Source organism: Calcarisporiella thermophila (assembly GCF_041956535.1).
Source record: "Calcarisporiella thermophila strain CBS 279.70 unplaced genomic scaffold VTP21scaffold_2, whole genome shotgun sequence".
NCBI classification, from domain to species: domain Eukaryota; kingdom Fungi; phylum Calcarisporiellomycota; class Calcarisporiellomycetes; order Calcarisporiellales; family Calcarisporiellaceae; genus Calcarisporiella; species Calcarisporiella thermophila.
The window spans coordinates 265,442-281,404 of NW_027192192.1; the positions used below are offsets into that span (position 1 = coordinate 265,442).

At 51.8% G+C, this 15,963-nt stretch overlaps 9 protein-coding genes across 9 annotated transcripts; 6 read left to right on the forward strand and 3 right to left on the reverse strand.

Annotated features, from left to right (window-relative positions):
* Positions 1–230: 230 nt before the first annotated feature.
* On the forward strand, positions 231–1,468 carry VTP21DRAFT_4186 (uncharacterized protein; the record flags this gene model as incomplete). Its single annotated transcript, XM_069394569.1, has 5 exons — positions 231–282; positions 358–705; positions 781–905; positions 983–1,282; positions 1,355–1,468. 5 exons carry the CDS (start codon positions 231–233, stop codon positions 1,466–1,468), a joined length of 939 nt encoding a protein of 312 aa, XP_069255794.1.
* A 194-nt stretch (positions 1,469–1,662) lies between these two features.
* VTP21DRAFT_4187 (uncharacterized protein) lies at positions 1,663–1,939 on the forward strand (the record flags this gene model as incomplete). Its single annotated transcript, XM_069394570.1, has 2 exons — positions 1,663–1,667; positions 1,738–1,939. 2 exons carry the CDS (start codon positions 1,663–1,665, stop codon positions 1,937–1,939), a joined length of 207 nt encoding a protein of 68 aa, XP_069255795.1.
* A 45-nt stretch (positions 1,940–1,984) lies between these two features.
* VTP21DRAFT_4188 (uncharacterized protein) lies at positions 1,985–3,758 on the reverse strand (the record flags this gene model as incomplete). The annotated part of the gene is made up of 4 exons (XM_069394571.1): positions 1,985–2,879; positions 2,963–3,268; positions 3,327–3,427; positions 3,513–3,758. The coding sequence occupies 4 exons, from the start codon at positions 3,756–3,758 to the stop codon at positions 1,985–1,987; spliced, it is 1,548 nt and encodes a 515-aa protein (XP_069255796.1).
* Positions 3,759–4,022: 264 nt separating this feature from the next.
* Positions 4,023–6,155, reverse strand: VTP21DRAFT_4189 (uncharacterized protein; the record flags this gene model as incomplete). Its single annotated transcript, XM_069394572.1, has 7 exons — positions 4,023–4,168; positions 4,238–4,333; positions 4,404–4,449; positions 4,553–4,744; positions 4,812–5,629; positions 5,725–5,868; positions 5,936–6,155. 7 exons carry the CDS (start codon positions 6,153–6,155, stop codon positions 4,023–4,025), a joined length of 1,662 nt encoding a protein of 553 aa, XP_069255797.1.
* A 447-nt stretch (positions 6,156–6,602) lies between these two features.
* Positions 6,603–7,387, reverse strand: VTP21DRAFT_4190 (uncharacterized protein; the record flags this gene model as incomplete). Its single annotated transcript, XM_069394574.1, has 5 exons — positions 6,603–6,705; positions 6,758–6,885; positions 6,956–7,015; positions 7,077–7,126; positions 7,219–7,387. 5 exons carry the CDS (start codon positions 7,385–7,387, stop codon positions 6,603–6,605), a joined length of 510 nt encoding a protein of 169 aa, XP_069255798.1.
* A 196-nt stretch (positions 7,388–7,583) lies between these two features.
* On the forward strand, positions 7,584–7,930 carry VTP21DRAFT_4191 (uncharacterized protein; the record flags this gene model as incomplete). Its single annotated transcript, XM_069394575.1, has 2 exons — positions 7,584–7,805; positions 7,865–7,930. 2 exons carry the CDS (start codon positions 7,584–7,586, stop codon positions 7,928–7,930), a joined length of 288 nt encoding a protein of 95 aa, XP_069255799.1.
* A 315-nt stretch (positions 7,931–8,245) lies between these two features.
* Positions 8,246–8,902, forward strand: VTP21DRAFT_4192 (uncharacterized protein; the record flags this gene model as incomplete). Its single annotated transcript, XM_069394576.1, has 1 exon — positions 8,246–8,902. One exon carries the CDS (start codon positions 8,246–8,248, stop codon positions 8,900–8,902), a length of 657 nt encoding a protein of 218 aa, XP_069255800.1.
* A 751-nt stretch (positions 8,903–9,653) lies between these two features.
* Positions 9,654–11,716, forward strand: VTP21DRAFT_4193 (uncharacterized protein; the record flags this gene model as incomplete). The annotated part of the gene is made up of 5 exons (XM_069394577.1): positions 9,654–9,692; positions 9,793–10,089; positions 10,171–10,884; positions 11,066–11,191; positions 11,288–11,716. 5 exons carry the CDS (start codon positions 9,654–9,656, stop codon positions 11,714–11,716), a joined length of 1,605 nt encoding a protein of 534 aa, XP_069255801.1.
* A 2,672-nt stretch (positions 11,717–14,388) lies between these two features.
* Positions 14,389–15,923, forward strand: VTP21DRAFT_4194 (uncharacterized protein; the record flags this gene model as incomplete). The annotated part of the gene is made up of 2 exons (XM_069394578.1): positions 14,389–14,954; positions 15,047–15,923. The coding sequence occupies 2 exons, from the start codon at positions 14,389–14,391 to the stop codon at positions 15,921–15,923; spliced, it is 1,443 nt and encodes a 480-aa protein (XP_069255802.1).
* Between the last annotated feature and the right edge of the window lie 40 nt (positions 15,924–15,963).

Genomic DNA, 15,963 nt, shown 5'->3' on the forward strand with positions numbered 1-15,963 from the left:
ATTGATTCATATACTGATTTTAGGGAGGGCTTAAAATCGGGGGCTCGAGGGGATCAGCGAGAACATAGAAAAACACAACACGACCACAACCTTTTTTTTAATTTAATATTCTACGCGACGCGTAGTGTATGTTTTGCCACGGAAAGTAAACTACCACAGCCAATTTTTAATTTTACTTTGTGACCAAAGTCTCTTCTCGGCTTTCTAGTAAGTCAAGAAAGAGAGGCACTATGCTGAAGCAACTCTGGATCCTTCTCTTACTTTTAATTGCACAAGCGCAAGGCAAGTAAACTTCCTGCTTCTGGCTCGCTATATCCCCTGTTCCATCCTTACTCATTTTGCGCTGGTGCTTTTTAGCCACCGAGTACTATCCCATTGTACTCTGGCACGGCATGGGGGATTCTTGCTGTAATCCTAAGAGTATGGGAGCCGTTAAGGCAATATTTGAAGAGCACCTCCCGGGGGTCTTTGTGCATAGCGTGAGCATTGCCGGTAATGAGGATGACGATCAGAGGGCCGGATTCTTTGGAAATGTGAATGAGCAAGTCGACAAAGTATGCACCCAATTGAGAGAAGAGCCGAGATTAAGAGGCGGATTTAATGCCGTTGGATTCTCCCAAGGGGGTCTATTTTTGCGAGCCTACATGGAAAGATGCAATGATCCAAAGGTACATCACTTGATAACCTTTGGGTCCCCCCATGGAGGTAGGTATTTGGAAAGTGATATATATTGATACTCACGATTATTAAGAAGTTTCTCTCGCCCCTCCTCTCTCCAAGGTGTCTCCGACATTCCTGGGTGTGCCACTGGAGGATTAATGTGCCAAATTATGCGATCGATAGCAAAGCGTGGAGCGTACTCCGGTTATGTGAGAGATCATGTTGTACAAGCACAGTATTATAAGGTGAAGAACACTCACATAGACAATTTTATGTTCTTAGAGCCATGCTTATCTCCTCTTCCTTCTCCCTGCTCCAACAGGATCCAAATAATCTCGATGCTTACCTGGAGTATAACATTTTCCTTCCCGATATTAACAACGAGCTCCCGGAGAAGAACGCCAGCTACAATCTTGCCGACCTCACGGGCAAATTTGTGATGGTGCGTTTCTCGAACGATACCATGTTGAAGCCGAAAGAGACGGCTTGGTTCTGGTTTTATGACTCGGAGATGAACGTTGTACCGCTCCGCGCCCAGCCCCTCTACAGAGAAGATTGGCTTGGCCTACGGACACTGGATCAACAGGGCCGCTTGGTGTTCAAGGATTTGGAGGAAGACCATGTAACTGAACGCTTCCTTTCGTAGAATGGACAGCAATCTAGAGCTAACTCTTATGTGTGATGTCTGTTGTAGATGCGGGTTTCCAAGGAATACTTGGTTGAAGAGATAGTGCCCTTCTTGGCTGAACCGAAGCGTACACGCAGCCGGCTGCTGGTCGACCAACATTTGGCAGCTTTCAACAATTAAATTGCGTGTGTACTTGTTCCCTTTCTATTTTTCTTCTTGTTATTTACTGTAGTGTTCTGTTTTCAATGTATTTCGAAAGCCTGTGGTTTTGCCCACTCATAATATAGGATTCGCTTCATGATTTATTTCTATGCTGGCCTTGATTTTTACTCTCTAAGTAAAAGCGCACACTGCACCCGATCTGACCTGTTGAGATGAGGTATTCGTTCATCCCCATAGCATTTTAACGATGAGGCTCACTGAGCCATCCACCAGATCGCTCCTTGTAGCGAGGCCTCCAACTTGCACGCATTGTTTCTCTGGAGGTTTTTCTCATTCACTTCTGATATGGTCAAACATATCGTGTTGAAAGGGAAAAATACACCGCTTAAATTAACTACTGTTTTGATTAATATTATTAAAAAGCGTCTAATAACAAACATTGGCGAATATAGAAACAAGATTCGATCCATGAAAAGAATCTCCCGATAGGTTGCACTTTTATATTAAAAAAAACTGGGGGCTGCTGCTTGAGCTTCATCTCCTCTTTGATAGAACCTTTTGTACAGCGGATTTCACTACCCCGGCAGCCCGATCATTTTCCTTGCGCGTCAGTGCTGCGCAGACACAAATACGGATGGAAGGTCGCGGCGCATCACGCTCCTGGTCCACGACGTATTTGGCGCGGGTCAGAAGGACCCCGTTCTGCGAGGCCTCGTCCACGATATCTTGTAGAATGCGCTCCTCCTCCTCACGGCCGATGCGTTCGCCGTAACGATGGAGTAGTGTCTCGCGGATGCGCATGTGGATCATCGGGCTCGAGGGGTCGGAGCTTAGGGTGACAAGGCGCTCCAACGAGCCTGAGGTTAACGTCTTGTAGAACGCTCGGGTATGGGCCTGGAGCTCGGTCATGAGCGAGGGCGTCTTGGAGAGGATGCTCAGGGCTTCGGACGTGCTCACAGCAAGCATGGCCGGGAGCGCGGCCGAGAAAACGTATGCATTTCCGGAGAGCCGCTGATGATCCACAATCTCGGTGTTGCCCGCGCAGAAACCACCGCTCGATCCGAAGGCGTTGCACATCGAGCCCACAATCATGTCCACTTCGCTGGGCGACACGTCGAAATGATCCGTCAATCCGGCCCCGCGCTTACCAAGCACTCCGATGGAGAACGATTCGTCGAGAATCAAACGGTAACGATACTTCTTCTTCAGCTCGATGAGCTTCGGAAGCGGCGTGATATCACCATAGTTGGCGAAAAGGCCTTCCGTGACGATGAAGCGGCGGGTGAGGGGCTTCTTTTTGCGAAGCTGGTCGACCCGGATCTCTTCCAGCACGCGCTCGAGATCCTCCATGTCATTGTGTTTGTACCAGCGCACAATCGAGCGGGAGATCTGGCAGCCTTTCTGAATTCCGAAATTGACCCCCTCATCCCTATAGGAAAACAAAGTCGTGAAAAAATGGGTGGGGTCATTAGCTCTACCATCCTGTTGTGATTTCTGTTCACGACTACTCACACAACAATGATATCTCCACGCTTGGAGAACGCTGCAATGGTGGATGAGATTGTCGCGAATCCTTGAGCATAGATGATGGCTTCAGTGGTTCCCAAGAATTGGGCCAGATCCTTCTCGAGTTGCATGTGTACATCTAGGGTTCCGTAGAATCCAGGGGGTCCACAAGCACCAACACCGTATGAGCGCAGAATCTTGATGGCCTTTTCCTTAATTTCCTCATTGGCCACCAAGCCCAGGAAATTGTAGCTTGCAAGATTGAGCAGTTGAGTTTTGCCATTGACCAGTTTGACCTTGTGGCCATGTCCTCTACATGAATCTTGTGTAAGAGCGGGGGGGAGGGGTGAGAGGGAAGAATGGGACATACCCTGAAATAATCGGCACTTTGGTCAGCTCCCATTTTTGCTGTTCGGTCAATTGGGGAACGAGTGGCTCAGGTTGCCATTCTTCGACCAGCTCATCTACCTCCTGTATCGCGAATGATGAATCTCATTAGTCCAATGCATTACTCCTCTTCTCTTTCTCCCCATCATCGGCGGCTTAAATACCCTACCCTCTCAGTCAGCTTGATGCTATTGTCGCCGATCCGGTATTTCTTGGCTAATAAATATCGAAGGGCAAAAAACACCAGAAATAGCTCCAGAACGACGCGGAAAGGATCATCACGGTAGCGATCTTTGATGTAGCGGAATACAATGGCCGAGCCTGGGATGGTATAGATGTAGGTCGTGATGGATGCGATGGCTGAGTTGAGCAAATAGATACTCTCCTCCAGCTCCAGGATATTAGTGTTATTCATGTTAGCGGGGGATGTAGGGAATAAATTAAGGTAGAATAGTTAATGGTGGAGCAAAAGAGGGGGTAAAGGGGGGTGCGAATGATGATGAGCTAGAGCGGGACCATGGAACCTCAAGAGATAAGACCAATTTATAAATAGGAAATATAATTTATTACGAATGACTAAGAAGCTGCGACACAAATAAAAGTTCGGGTAAAATCCAATGAAGCGACCGATCTGTATCGGGCTCCAATCCCTCATCCCCCCCCCTCTAGGATTCAATGATTAAATAACGCTGGATCCGCTCCCGACCTTGCGAGGATCAGCCGCCGCATCAAATCCGGCACGATTCTCCTGCGTGGTCGGAACGCGAAGCACCGCATGCACGGCAGAAAGGGGTGGGGTAAAGGTGATATTATGGCCAAGCGAAGCTAAGCATAATTGACATCAGCCATGGATAGAGCGCAATCCTTGGGAGGAAAAAAATCTGCACAAGTTACCCAAATATTCAGCAGTGCCTTTGTCGAACTTTTCTTCGAGGAACGTGTTATTGGGGCTGATTTGATCATGCACACGGGGATTTGCCACCGCCTCGGCTAAGGGAGAGTGTATTAAGGTTAGTGAGGAAAGACGACGGCTGACATAGAAGAAAGGCTCAAGCTATACCCAGAGTCATATTCAAATCCACCACGTTGATGATGTTTTGCAGTGTCTATTCCCACAGAGACCAAATACAAAAGTTGGGTTAGTTCTCAGTTAGCTTCAGCACTAACACAACTCCTCCCCCTCTATCCCCCTCATATCCTCATGCATACCGCGGTGATAATTCTGGACCCTCCCGCTGCACCCGTAACCATGAGCAGCTCACCGTCCCGCTCCACCAACGCCGTCGAGATGCTAGAGAGAGGCCGCTTACCGGGCGCAATATAATTAGCCGGTGTGTCGACCAGGCCGAACGCGTTAGATTTTCCGGGCGTGCTGAAATCATCCATCTGATCATTCAAAATCTAGAGGGGGCAAAAAACAAGGGTAAGTCTCCCTCGTCGCCTGCCGATCTCCAAAAGCATCATTTACAATCCCCGTGTCCGTCATGACTCGCGACCCCCATAACAAGTTGATGGTGGTGGTCATCGAGGCGGCCCACCCAATGGAATCCGCGGCGGACAACTGCGATGTTCCGGTGTCGCTCGCTATCTCAAACTTCTTGGGGTTATACCAGTCGGATCCATGCGTCGCATTGTCCGTGATGTGCTCTCTGATCTTCCTTGCGACGTCTTTATCGAGGAATTGGTGCACTATTTCCGTGACGTTGGCGACAAAGTCGGGGTCCCCGAGGGCGGTGCGTTGCCCGAAGCCAAACTTCATGGCCTCCACTACCCGATGCATGGTTAGATGGTTGCGTTCCAGCTTGTAGCCCTCCAAGATGTTCAGGTCGGAGAGGAGGATCGCTCCACTGGACGGCGGACTCCCCGCCCACACCCCCATCCCACGATAGGTTGTTTGCAATGGCTCGCGCCTCTTTGGTGTGTATTTCCTCAGATCTTCCAACGTCAACACCCCCCCTGAGGCTTGAACCGCATCCACGATTGATTTCGCAATGTCCCCGCTGTAGAAGGCCTCCGCGCCCTCCTCTGCGATGCGCTGAAGGGTGTTCGCAAGCGAGGGGAAGGTGGTGGTCTCGTTCTCGCGAAGAAACACGCCTTTGGGCGCATATACGCTCTTCCAGCGAGTGTCGTTGAGCATGAATGCACTACTGGGGCCCGCAAGGGTGGTGGCTACCTCTCCAGTGATTCGGAAGCCTTCACGAGCAAGGCGAATAGTGGGGGCGAAGAGGTCCGCCCAGGGAAGCTTCCCGTGTTCACGGTGAATTTCTTCGAACCCGCGGAGCTGGCCTAACAACGAAGGATAAAAGAATGGGATCCATGCATCCCCAAGCTAGCTGAGCTACATGGTTTTTGGGGACTCATAAGAGATTAGTCATCCATACCAGGAATCCCTACGGACAGGCCTCCAATGGTGGAGGCCGTGGGGCTTTTCCCTACGAACATGGTTTCATTGGATGCCGCGGGGGCCATTTCCCGAAAGTCATAGAACAGCTTTTCTCCTCCTGGTTTCCGCAACAACAAAAAGCCTAGCGTACACATATAACGTGTCAACGCGTATCCTATACCAAGCCGAAGTCGCGCATCTCTCATTACCTCCTCCGCCAATCCCGCAATGGTGTCCGCCCATCAGCCCAACGCAGATAGCACTCGCCAACACGCTGTCCACCGCATTGCCGCCCTTTTGGAGCATCTGGGTTCCTATCTCTGAACACTCCGCGGTCTCTGATGCCACAGCACCATGGATCGTGTCCCTGTGCACCAAAGGCGCTGCGCTCACCAGGGGAAGGAGAAAGACAATGCCCAAGAGTCTCATTGTGAAGAGGCTATAGGCTTGGAGAGGGGGAGTGGGAGATGGAGAGTGAGGGATTATGAAGAAGTGGTGGAAGAGGTTAAAAGCGAGCCAAAACTAATAAGGAAGCATCAACAGAATTCTCCGGCTGGAGATCTCCCGCCTCCTATTCTACTGCCGATTCACCCATTGGCCAGGGGGGGAATAAACTGTTTGATTCCCAGACTGCGGCAGGCTCTGTTGCCACCCATTTTCACGGGATCCTGTCCATCGCTTTACTAACACGCGAGCAAGAGCGTCATATTAAATACACGAGGTACACCGAAAAGAGAAATAAAAGAAGATTGACCGGCAGGATGCTGACCGCCCAAAGAGTAGCATGTATACAAGGTAAATGAAAAGGGCTAATTACATAAAGAGAAGATGATATTTCCGAGCATGGCCGTTCCCATTGAAGTATTCTCCAGTGCGTCAAGTATCCTTGTCCACTTTCTCGTGGACCGAGTCCCTGACGGTAATCACCGTGCAGCGCGCCTTCTTTTGGACATAGCTCGAGAAACTTCCCCAGAACAATCTATTCATCGATGGGTCAGTATTAGCCGACAGCCCTAACAACCTGGATTTACCGGTTCCATGATCCCTTTAAATGAGATCCCATGACCAGCACGTCCGACTTCACACATTTCTCCACATATTCGACGATCATGTTGCCGCTGTCCATGCGCGATCCGATGACATGGACCACGGTTGGGATCTTCACAAGGGGTTAAATTGGGGCGTATAATTAATCATGGATGCAACATTGAAGAAACTCAAATGCATACATTAGCATCTCGGAGCCTCTTCGCGTACTGTTCCATGTTCTCTTTGGCTTCCGATTCGATCTAAATGCTCCGGACATTAATTCAAAAGAGCAAGCGAAAAATGTCCCGGAGGCATCATTACCTGCTGATCAAGATCGCAGATCCAAGACGACATGTAAAACGAGGTTGTCCCTACATGAGGATAGAGGGTGCTTCCTGTTGTTAGCATCCAATCCTCGAGGCCCATTGTTTAATTTCCCGGAAGGCGCAACTCTCATCCTTACCAAGCTCTTCGGCGTCAAGCCCCGTGTCCAGCGTCAAGGCACACACAATGTCCACCTTGTCCCTGCCTGGCCGCAAGAAGTTCTCAAGCAGCCAGGTGATGACATAGTCCTCCGGACCGGCAGGACTAAGGGCTACGACCACGTAGCGCGAGGCGGGTTGGCTTGTCATGGTTCGATTTAAGACGGGGTGGGAAAGAGGGGCTGCGGGCGCCTCTTCTCATCACCCTGCATGCAGAATTTCGAGATCATCTTGTGACGTCGAATTCGATGTCGACACGCCTGGAGAACAAGGCCATGAGATGGGAGAAATTGGGCCATCCAAGCCCAATCACGCTCAAAGAAGGCGCTTTTTTTTCCCATCTAGCATGTTGCAGCTTGTTCCTGTGACCATGGTGGCATTCTCTTCGGATGCCTTCCCCTCCCATCTCGAGGCGACTGCCGCGCGGCCGAGCGTCGCCCGCCAGCCCAGCGGCCCTCCGCTCCACGGCCAAGAGCGGCGCAGAGCGGTCCCAAGGCCCCGGGTTTGGGGAACCTGCGCTCCGACACCCTCGTCTGCACGGCTGCCGATTCTGGCTGCGGGGTCCGCGGTTTAGGGTGTTTTGTGTTTATTCAAAATTACAAATTTTGACTGACACTTCTGCCATAGGAGAATGCAATTGGAATGCGTCTGACAGGGCAACAACTCCGGATTCTCCCGCCCGCGTACGGTTGAAATTGGTGCAACGGGGAAACAACCACCACATTTTCCCTTTCCTTTTTGTCGCCTCCAACCCTGCTATATAAAACACATGGCCCTCGTCTCCCGTGCCTCTCTAACCGATTCCTTCCCCTCGCTGTGATTCCTCGTTTGTTTTAGGCCCGTCGCCGCCTCCCTCCTTCCAGCCTGCACGCTTGTCTTATCTCTGTGTGCCGCACACCGCGACTTCGGACTTTCTTTTTTTCTTTGTTTTGGTTTCTCTGCTGCTTATTTTTGCGGCTCTTTTCTCCGGGCTCCTACTCCCGCCTCGACTGTGTCTTCTCCCCCCCCATGAAGGTTCATCTTACCCCGCCACCCATATCCTCCTACAATTCTCTCCCGGCCCACCTCCAGCTCCCCAATCAGCGGCTTGGCAAGCACATTCGCCGGCTGGGCCGCATCTTCCTCCGGCATCCTGACTCCCACCGATACGCGCTCTGTTTGCTGCATCGGCATTACGACCTGCGTTCCGGGGAGATCATCGTACAGTATCCAACCAATGGCGGCGTGGTAAGCATAGCGGAACCCCATCTGGCGCCGCACCAGTGGAGCATGCTGGGGGTCATTCCGGTGGCATGGCATTTGGGGATTGGCCAAGAGGAGGAGGAGGAGGAGGAGGAGGAGGGCAATGTCGGCAAAATTGAAGGCCTAGTACCGTACGAATTCCAATTCGGGCGTGGAAAGATCAAAGATCTAGACATGGGCTTTCTGCAGGAGCTGGGCGAATTCCTCGAGAGAAAGCGGCTCGGAGGCCTGTTTGGGGTGTGCCTTGCGGAGGAGCACACCGAGAATACGGACATTGAGATAGAGCGCATGGAGGGCCGCGGCAGAAGAATCGTCATTGAGAAGAGCAGCCAGCCGGTTGCCAATGGAGTGCCCGTTAAATGGAAATTCTATGAGGGCAGGGATACTTCCATGATCATTCGGTGCATCAGGATGTGTGTATAGTGATATCCCTTCTTTATACCTTTATTTTCATATTATCATCTCCATTCCCCTGTTTTACTCGCTATCTATAATAATAATACTAATTCATATACTCGATGCCATCATGAGACTGAAGGATTCCTCTCATGGCAAGCAGAGGAGAGCTTCGAGCCGTCGAGATACTGGTCTTTGCTTTTACTAGAATAAAGCAGACGATAGGCGGGGTTCTACCCGAGCTGAAATTTCGTCATGCACCAGAATTAAAGGGAAGAGGATCGATTAGAAGAGACAGGGAGGGCTGGTCAATGCGCAACAGCAGGTTGCGTGCGGATGGCGATGCTGGTCGCTAGGGATGAGCGGAGAGGTTGGCAGCATTTCAGCGCCATGAGGGGGAGGCGATGGAGAAACGCTTTTGAGGAACACACCATGACGGATAGGGTTAAAAATAGGCCAGGGACAACGGAGCCAAATTAGAACATAATGAAGCGCTGTTGAGGGTCGGCAATAGATCGAAAACATTAAGGGGGTATTGGCCCGTGGCCAATCGAAATCGAAAGGCTTAATGTGGCCCTCGAAGCTCATAGTAGAAAGGGGAGAAAAATTATCGTCCTCAATGTAACTCTGAATTCAACCACATTTTTGTTTCATTGCTTCTCAACCACTCCCCATCTCGTCCTACTGTGATCGCCTGAACCTCTCTCCCACATCGCTCCTTCATTCCCCATCCCCCCTCGCCCCTAGCTCATCCACAAGAGGAGCCAGGAAGGCGACTATGGATCGGTCATCGATAGATCGCTCCTATTCCAGAAAAGTAAGCGGCATCTTGGGCCAATGCTCCCTTGGATTCGCCTTGCTTCCATGCTAATCGCTCATGGAATACACTTCATTCCTCTACTTTCTTTTCTCTCCAGGACTACCAGTCGCTCAATGGCAAACGCCGATTCCTTTCTATTGGAAGTCACCGCAAGGCATCAATAGACAGCCCACTGGGCATCTCTTCTTTTACCTCCCCCCTGCGACCCGCATCGATGTTCTCGGCGCCACCCCCTGTCGATTATCGCCCCTCCCATCTCACCGACCAATCCTCCATTTGCCCCGATCCTCGTCCGCTCTCCGGCATTTTCGAATGGGGGAAGGGCAAGGAGAACGGAAAGCGAATGAATTCGTACGGCAGTCTCATGAGTGATTCCCCCCTAAAAACAGAAAAGGTACAGATCAACGCCAGCAGAACATGGCCCCCTCTTTTGCCCTTATTTTACCCCTAACCTCTCGGTTTGCTGTCCACTTAGCCCTATAGGCTCAACTCCACCCATTCCTTTCACGACGCTAGCTCTGTCGATAGTCAGAGTATACCCGAAGGAGAGAGCGAGGAGGATGAAGCGGCACGGACCAATGGCACTGCTGGCAGCTATCGGATCGCCGGGTCGGAGAGGACGATATCGGAAGACACGGAGGGAGAAGAGGATCTCCGGTCGACCGTGGAACGAGCCGTCGAGGAAGAGGAGGACGCCGCGGACCTCGTCGATTTTGATTTGATGAAGCCACGCGAGCATCGCCGTCCCCCCATTTATATCCCCCCCGCCCACTTCCCCTCGCCTCACTTCCCCTCCCCGCCACTCATTCCCAAACCCCCGCCATTTCAGCCAAAAGAGCCCCCCGGCGCCCCGCCCCTACATCCGCACAGTGGCCAGGATGCCACCCGAATCCGCCAGCTCGAGCAGCATATCGAGCAGCTGACCCTCCAGAACGTCCGCCTCCAACGCACCAACCGCCTGCTAAAGGCCGACGCCGACACCGCCATCGCGGCGACCCAACACGCCATGGAGGAAGAGCAGGATAGGCTGCGGCTGCAAATTGTGCGGCTCCAGCGATCCAACCGTCTGCTATCACAAGAACTCGATGAAAATGTCCATGAAATCCGCCGACTGAAAAAGGAAGAGGACGTAGGACTGGCGAAAGAATACCAATTTTTGGCAGAGAAAGTGGAGTTTTTGCATCGACAAGTAAGTACCCCTCCCCTAAGCGCAACGTAATAGTCACGCAGATACATGCATACATACATAGATGCATACATATTTGTATGTGCGTGTGGGTGTGTTTGTGTCTGAATGTGCGTGCGTGTGTTTATTTATTCACTAGCCTCTTTGGGGTGACCGGGGATTCAACGGATTCTTTTTTTCTTAGTTGGTAGGAGAAAATTTGAGGGCAAAGCCCCCAGCCGAATGCAAGACGGAGAAGAGAGACTCCCGTGCAAGAGAACTGGAGAAAAACCACGAGCAAGCATCGGAATGGGAGGAGAAGTATGAAAAGGTGAGTCTTCGAGTGAACGCTTGACGCTGCGCATACGCTCCCTCCCCCCCCCCCCACCTCCCCAGTGCACTAACCCAAACTCTCGTTTGACGCTAGCTGCTGCAAAAGTATCAAGAGCTCGAACAGCGCCATCTCTGCCTCCAGAACTCACTCGCCGAAGCTGAGCAAAGGTTTCAGGACAAGCTCTCGGAGGAGGAGTATCTGCGAAAAGAGTTGGAGATCAAAGACCAGGTGGTGGCGCAGATGGAGGCGAGCTTCACGGAAATGGAGGAGGAGTACGAGCTGCTGAAGGCGGCCGAGGCCAAGCGTGGCCGGCGGTTGGAAAATGGGTTCGGCGCGGAGAGCGAGGAGGAGGACGAGGCGGCCAAGGGTTCCGTGGAGGGCGGCGACTATGATTTCCCGATGCCTCCCTTGTCGCCGGACGCTCTGCAAAACGGACGGCGTGAACTGAGTCATGGTGGATACCCAAAACATGGGGATTATTTGTCGCTGCATACGAAAAAAATCATCCACCCATCCGGGTGAACTGCACCATTTGCATTCGTTCTTGGTTATAGGCACGCATGGTAGTTGAATGGATCTAATTCTGGCATTTTTTTTTCCCTCCTGACTCTATCCTACACTCTATTTTTGTTTCTTCCCTCTTCCTATGTTTATCATGACGAGAGGTGGGCTTAGCACCACCCTTGCTTGTTGTTTACCCCCCCCCCCCCTTGTGTGTTGTTTCCGGCATCTACCCTTGTGTGTATTTTTAGGATGCTTAGCGAGAATTGTTATTTTACATTAGTATTGTTATATTTTTTTTTCATACTTTCCTCTCATGTTTATAAAGCCTACTGCCATTTTATCTGCCCAACTCGTGAGATGCATTAGGCGAAACGAACTGACCCACGCCGCAAGATGGTTGTGCAGAAAATGAATCCTGTCCTACTCTGCAGACGGAGGGGGGGGACGGGAGAGAGTAGCAACCTGCGGGCGGCGTAAAAATAACAAAACCGATAGGCCATCTTCCCTCTTTGAGACGAATTATCCGGGGAAGGGAAAAAGGGGGAGATACTGCAGAGCCGAGAAATGAAGCCGTTGCTCATCCCCAGCCTCCTTCGTAGCAGGGATACATAACCTCTCATAAAACTGGAAACAGCAGCAGATAAAAAGATTATTTAGACCGAAAGCAAAAAAATCCATAAGCCGCTTCCTCCCCCCCCCCCCTTCGGTCCTACGATTTTGCCTCGGAATTTTACTCGCATCTGCCTAACAATGGGTACATGCTCTTGCAGTAGTTGGCGCAGCAGCGTCCAAACAACGCTGTAATAAACGGTGCATGGAGAGGAAGAAGGAGAAAAATAGAGAAAAACACGGATAGAGTTTCAAGCAGGGGCGAGGCCAATGACCCGGCTTATGATGCGACGTGCCCTTAGTGTATGACGTGGACTGGGTCGCAAAAGAAGGGCAGCTTTGGGTAGCTTCGGGGCTCTTTTGGCACAAGAGCACAAACTCTTTTATTGCTTTCCAACCGAAAACGATAATCGACTGAAAATGCAGTGCAAAACAAAAGCCCCTTCCATCGTTCCCCTTTCCTCCCTTTGCGATGGCGGGACGCGGCTACTTCAAACGCTTGAGTAGATCCCGGCCCCACTTTGACTTTCCAAACCTAATATTCTATTTGGGAGGCCGCATCGTAAACTTCTTCACACAATCTTAATTCGATTAGAGTCCATCCCAAGCGCACGAGTGCATTTTGGGCCCAAACCGGGTTTTCTCCTCCCTCTCTTTGCGGCTTAGTAATAGCTTTAGCTTTACATGGGATTGCTTCGGACGCAACCCTATTCTCCCTCTCCCCTTCCCCCTCCCCCTCCTCCTCTTGGAGACGTTTGCCAGTCGTGGCCACTCATGTTGGCCTCTGGACCCTTTCATCTCTATTCTCTTGCCGCTTCTCTGTGCAGCTGTTGATATTCCTCGCACATCAATTAATTTAGCAGCCCATATTTGCAGCGAGATTGCTGCAGATTTATTTACGCGAGCCGTGGCAAGCAAGGTTTGATGCTGACGTTGTATCTAGCTCGACCATGGGGATGGATCTAGGAAAAAGCGGTGTTTGAGCTTAGAAGCCGTGGCAAAGCCCGCAATCCCTTTTTTTTTCCCATCTGGTTCCACACACATCGTCTCTACCAATAAACAAGTTTTTCGATGCCATTTCGACCCATGGAACGATGTATCTATGCAAATGAACCCACTTCTAATTCCGGTGTGGGTTGACGTGCTTGCTGGAAAGAATTCCCCCGCAGTCAGGTTGGTTGGCGGCGCAATAGCAGTAACAAGAATTCGCACGCGCGCGGTATCCGAATCCCTTCCCTCCCCCCCTTTGAGCCAATTCCCACTGCTGAGGCAACCACGGTGTTAATCGCTCATTGACGTGGGACAGAAACCACCCCGCTTTCGGCTTGTCATTCAATAATTCGACGCTCCAAGAGAAGAAGAGCTAGCTTTTTTCTTTGCCCTCTGGCCTTGGAAAAAAGCGGTCGCCCTACCAACAGAACCAACTTCCTACCCCCTCCCCTCCGGGTCATTGAGCAAAGGTGGCCCCCGCTTTGTTTTTTTCCCCCCTACGTTTCCAGTCGGCCCTCGACGCTCTTATTCGAACTAGAGCACCGCGGAGGGATGCTCTTCATCTTGAAAACTCGCTTATGAACCGGTGTGTTTTGTTCCTATTTATTTTTTCTCTTTGGGTCAGGATCGGTGACAGGATTGATAGCACAGGCTCTGGGCTATTCGCGCTATGCAAGCGTGCAAATTAGCAAATAAAAACCTTGTGTCCACTAGCTTTTGTGATCCCGGCCCCTATTAGGAAGGCCTTTCAATTAGAAAACAAAAAACACGCTATCTAAAACAAACATCCTTTTTTTTAATTTATGGCTATGCCGCACCGCCATATTCCGATGCGTCCTTACTTGATCAGGATGTGCGAATATATATATATAAATATTCATTAACTTCGCAGGTTCTGTGCATATTTCTTTTCTCTCGCGGTGCCGCTGGTGCTTTTATTTCTCGTTCACCTTCCCCCCACCCCCTTCATCTTTTCCCCCTATTGCCCCCCCCCCCTACCTTCCTCAACTTTCCTCGCAATATACAACACTGTATTCATAGCATTTTGTATTCAATCCCCCAAAACAGCCTTCCGTTTGTTAAAAAAAATCATGGCTACTGCTACCCGCTGGCCTCCAGTGTATGTCCCGTTGCACGATGCCCTCTGTGACTCGCAGCCCCGCGCTCAGGCCCGCGCCCACACCCACCCCATGCCTCCTCAGTACGGGGCTCTGTCCCACACCTATGCACAACTGGACCCCAGCGGTCTTCTCTCCACTTGCGCTTTCAAGCCCCCCTATCCCATCCACGACACCCTCTCCAACTCGACCATCACCTTCGAGCCGCCGCAGAAGCTGCACCTGCTCAACGACGTGTTCTTCACCCCTCCCCCGGCCACCACCACCCCCGAGTACGTGTTGCCCTCCGTGACGCAGGAGGAGGAGGAGGAGGTGGGGCTGGAGAGCGATGCGAGCACCCCCGTGCTCTCTCCGCTGATGCCCTCCTCCGCCTCGGAGCTGTTTGAGATGTGGGGGGAGGAAGCTGAGGCGGAGTCCGGCAAGCGTGTGGCGCCCAACCATTTAGAGACCAGCATTAAAAGGAGACGAGTGGAGCCTGATGAGGCAAAGACCGACCTGGAAAATGGCTGGGCACTGAGCGAGAGCGAGGATGAGTATGGGTGAGTACGATTGACTGGTACAACTCTATCTCTTGTCTCGAGTGGCTAATTGTCTCTCTCTCTATTTCTCTCCCGCTTCTTCGGTCCTTTAGCTTCGAACTAGGGCTGTCCAATCTCGAAGACCAAACCGCGTTCTCCTTGCTCGACTCGGATCCGGAGGAAGAACAAGTGGTGGAGGAGCAGGATGAGGAGGCCAATGGAGACAACGAAGATAGAGAGGGAGAAGAGGAGGAGGAAGAGGAGGAAGTGGATGAGGAAGAAGAGGAAGACGTGGATGAGGAAGAAGAGGAGGCGGAGGAGATGGACGGGCCTGAAGGACAAAAGAGGGAGGAGTCAAAAGAGGGGTCGGCCGAAGCCGAGTTCAATCAAGGCGAGAAGACTCCACTGCCTTCGGATGCAAAGACTTTGGCGGATGACCGACCCCAGGTCCCTCCCCGCCCCACTAAGCTCCCTGGACTCTACGCCGAACTCACCGTTTCGGGCGCCGACTGGTGCCGGTATTGCGGCACCACGGAAGGCGTGAATTGGCGGCCCGGGCCTTGGGGCAAGCGCACCCTCTGCAACAAACACGGGTGCGATTACCGGGGCTACGGCTTTGTGTGCAAGCTGCCGCGGCTGGACCTGACCGCCTTTGCGCATGAGAACGTGAAAGAAAGGGAGCGGCCGGTGCTACAGCTGTTCTGCTACATCTGCCATAGACGGGAGTCGTGGGAGGGCAATGTCCTGGTCCGATGCGAAGGGTGCCCGAAATCCTTCCATCAGGCCTGCTGCCCCTCGGGCCGGATCACCGACGAGGTAGTGGCCGGCGACGACCCATGGTTCTGCGACCACGTGTGCCAAGAGAATCTGAAGCAGCGGCGGGTTATTGTTGAGGTGCCGCGGCGCCGGCTACCGTTGATGGCGTCCCCCAAGTCCACCCCCGCCACCACCCTCGTCCTGGAGCCGCGAAGGAGACGATCGCTTCGATAGAGGCTTTGCATATTGTTGTCTTTTCACTTCAAGAAAACAT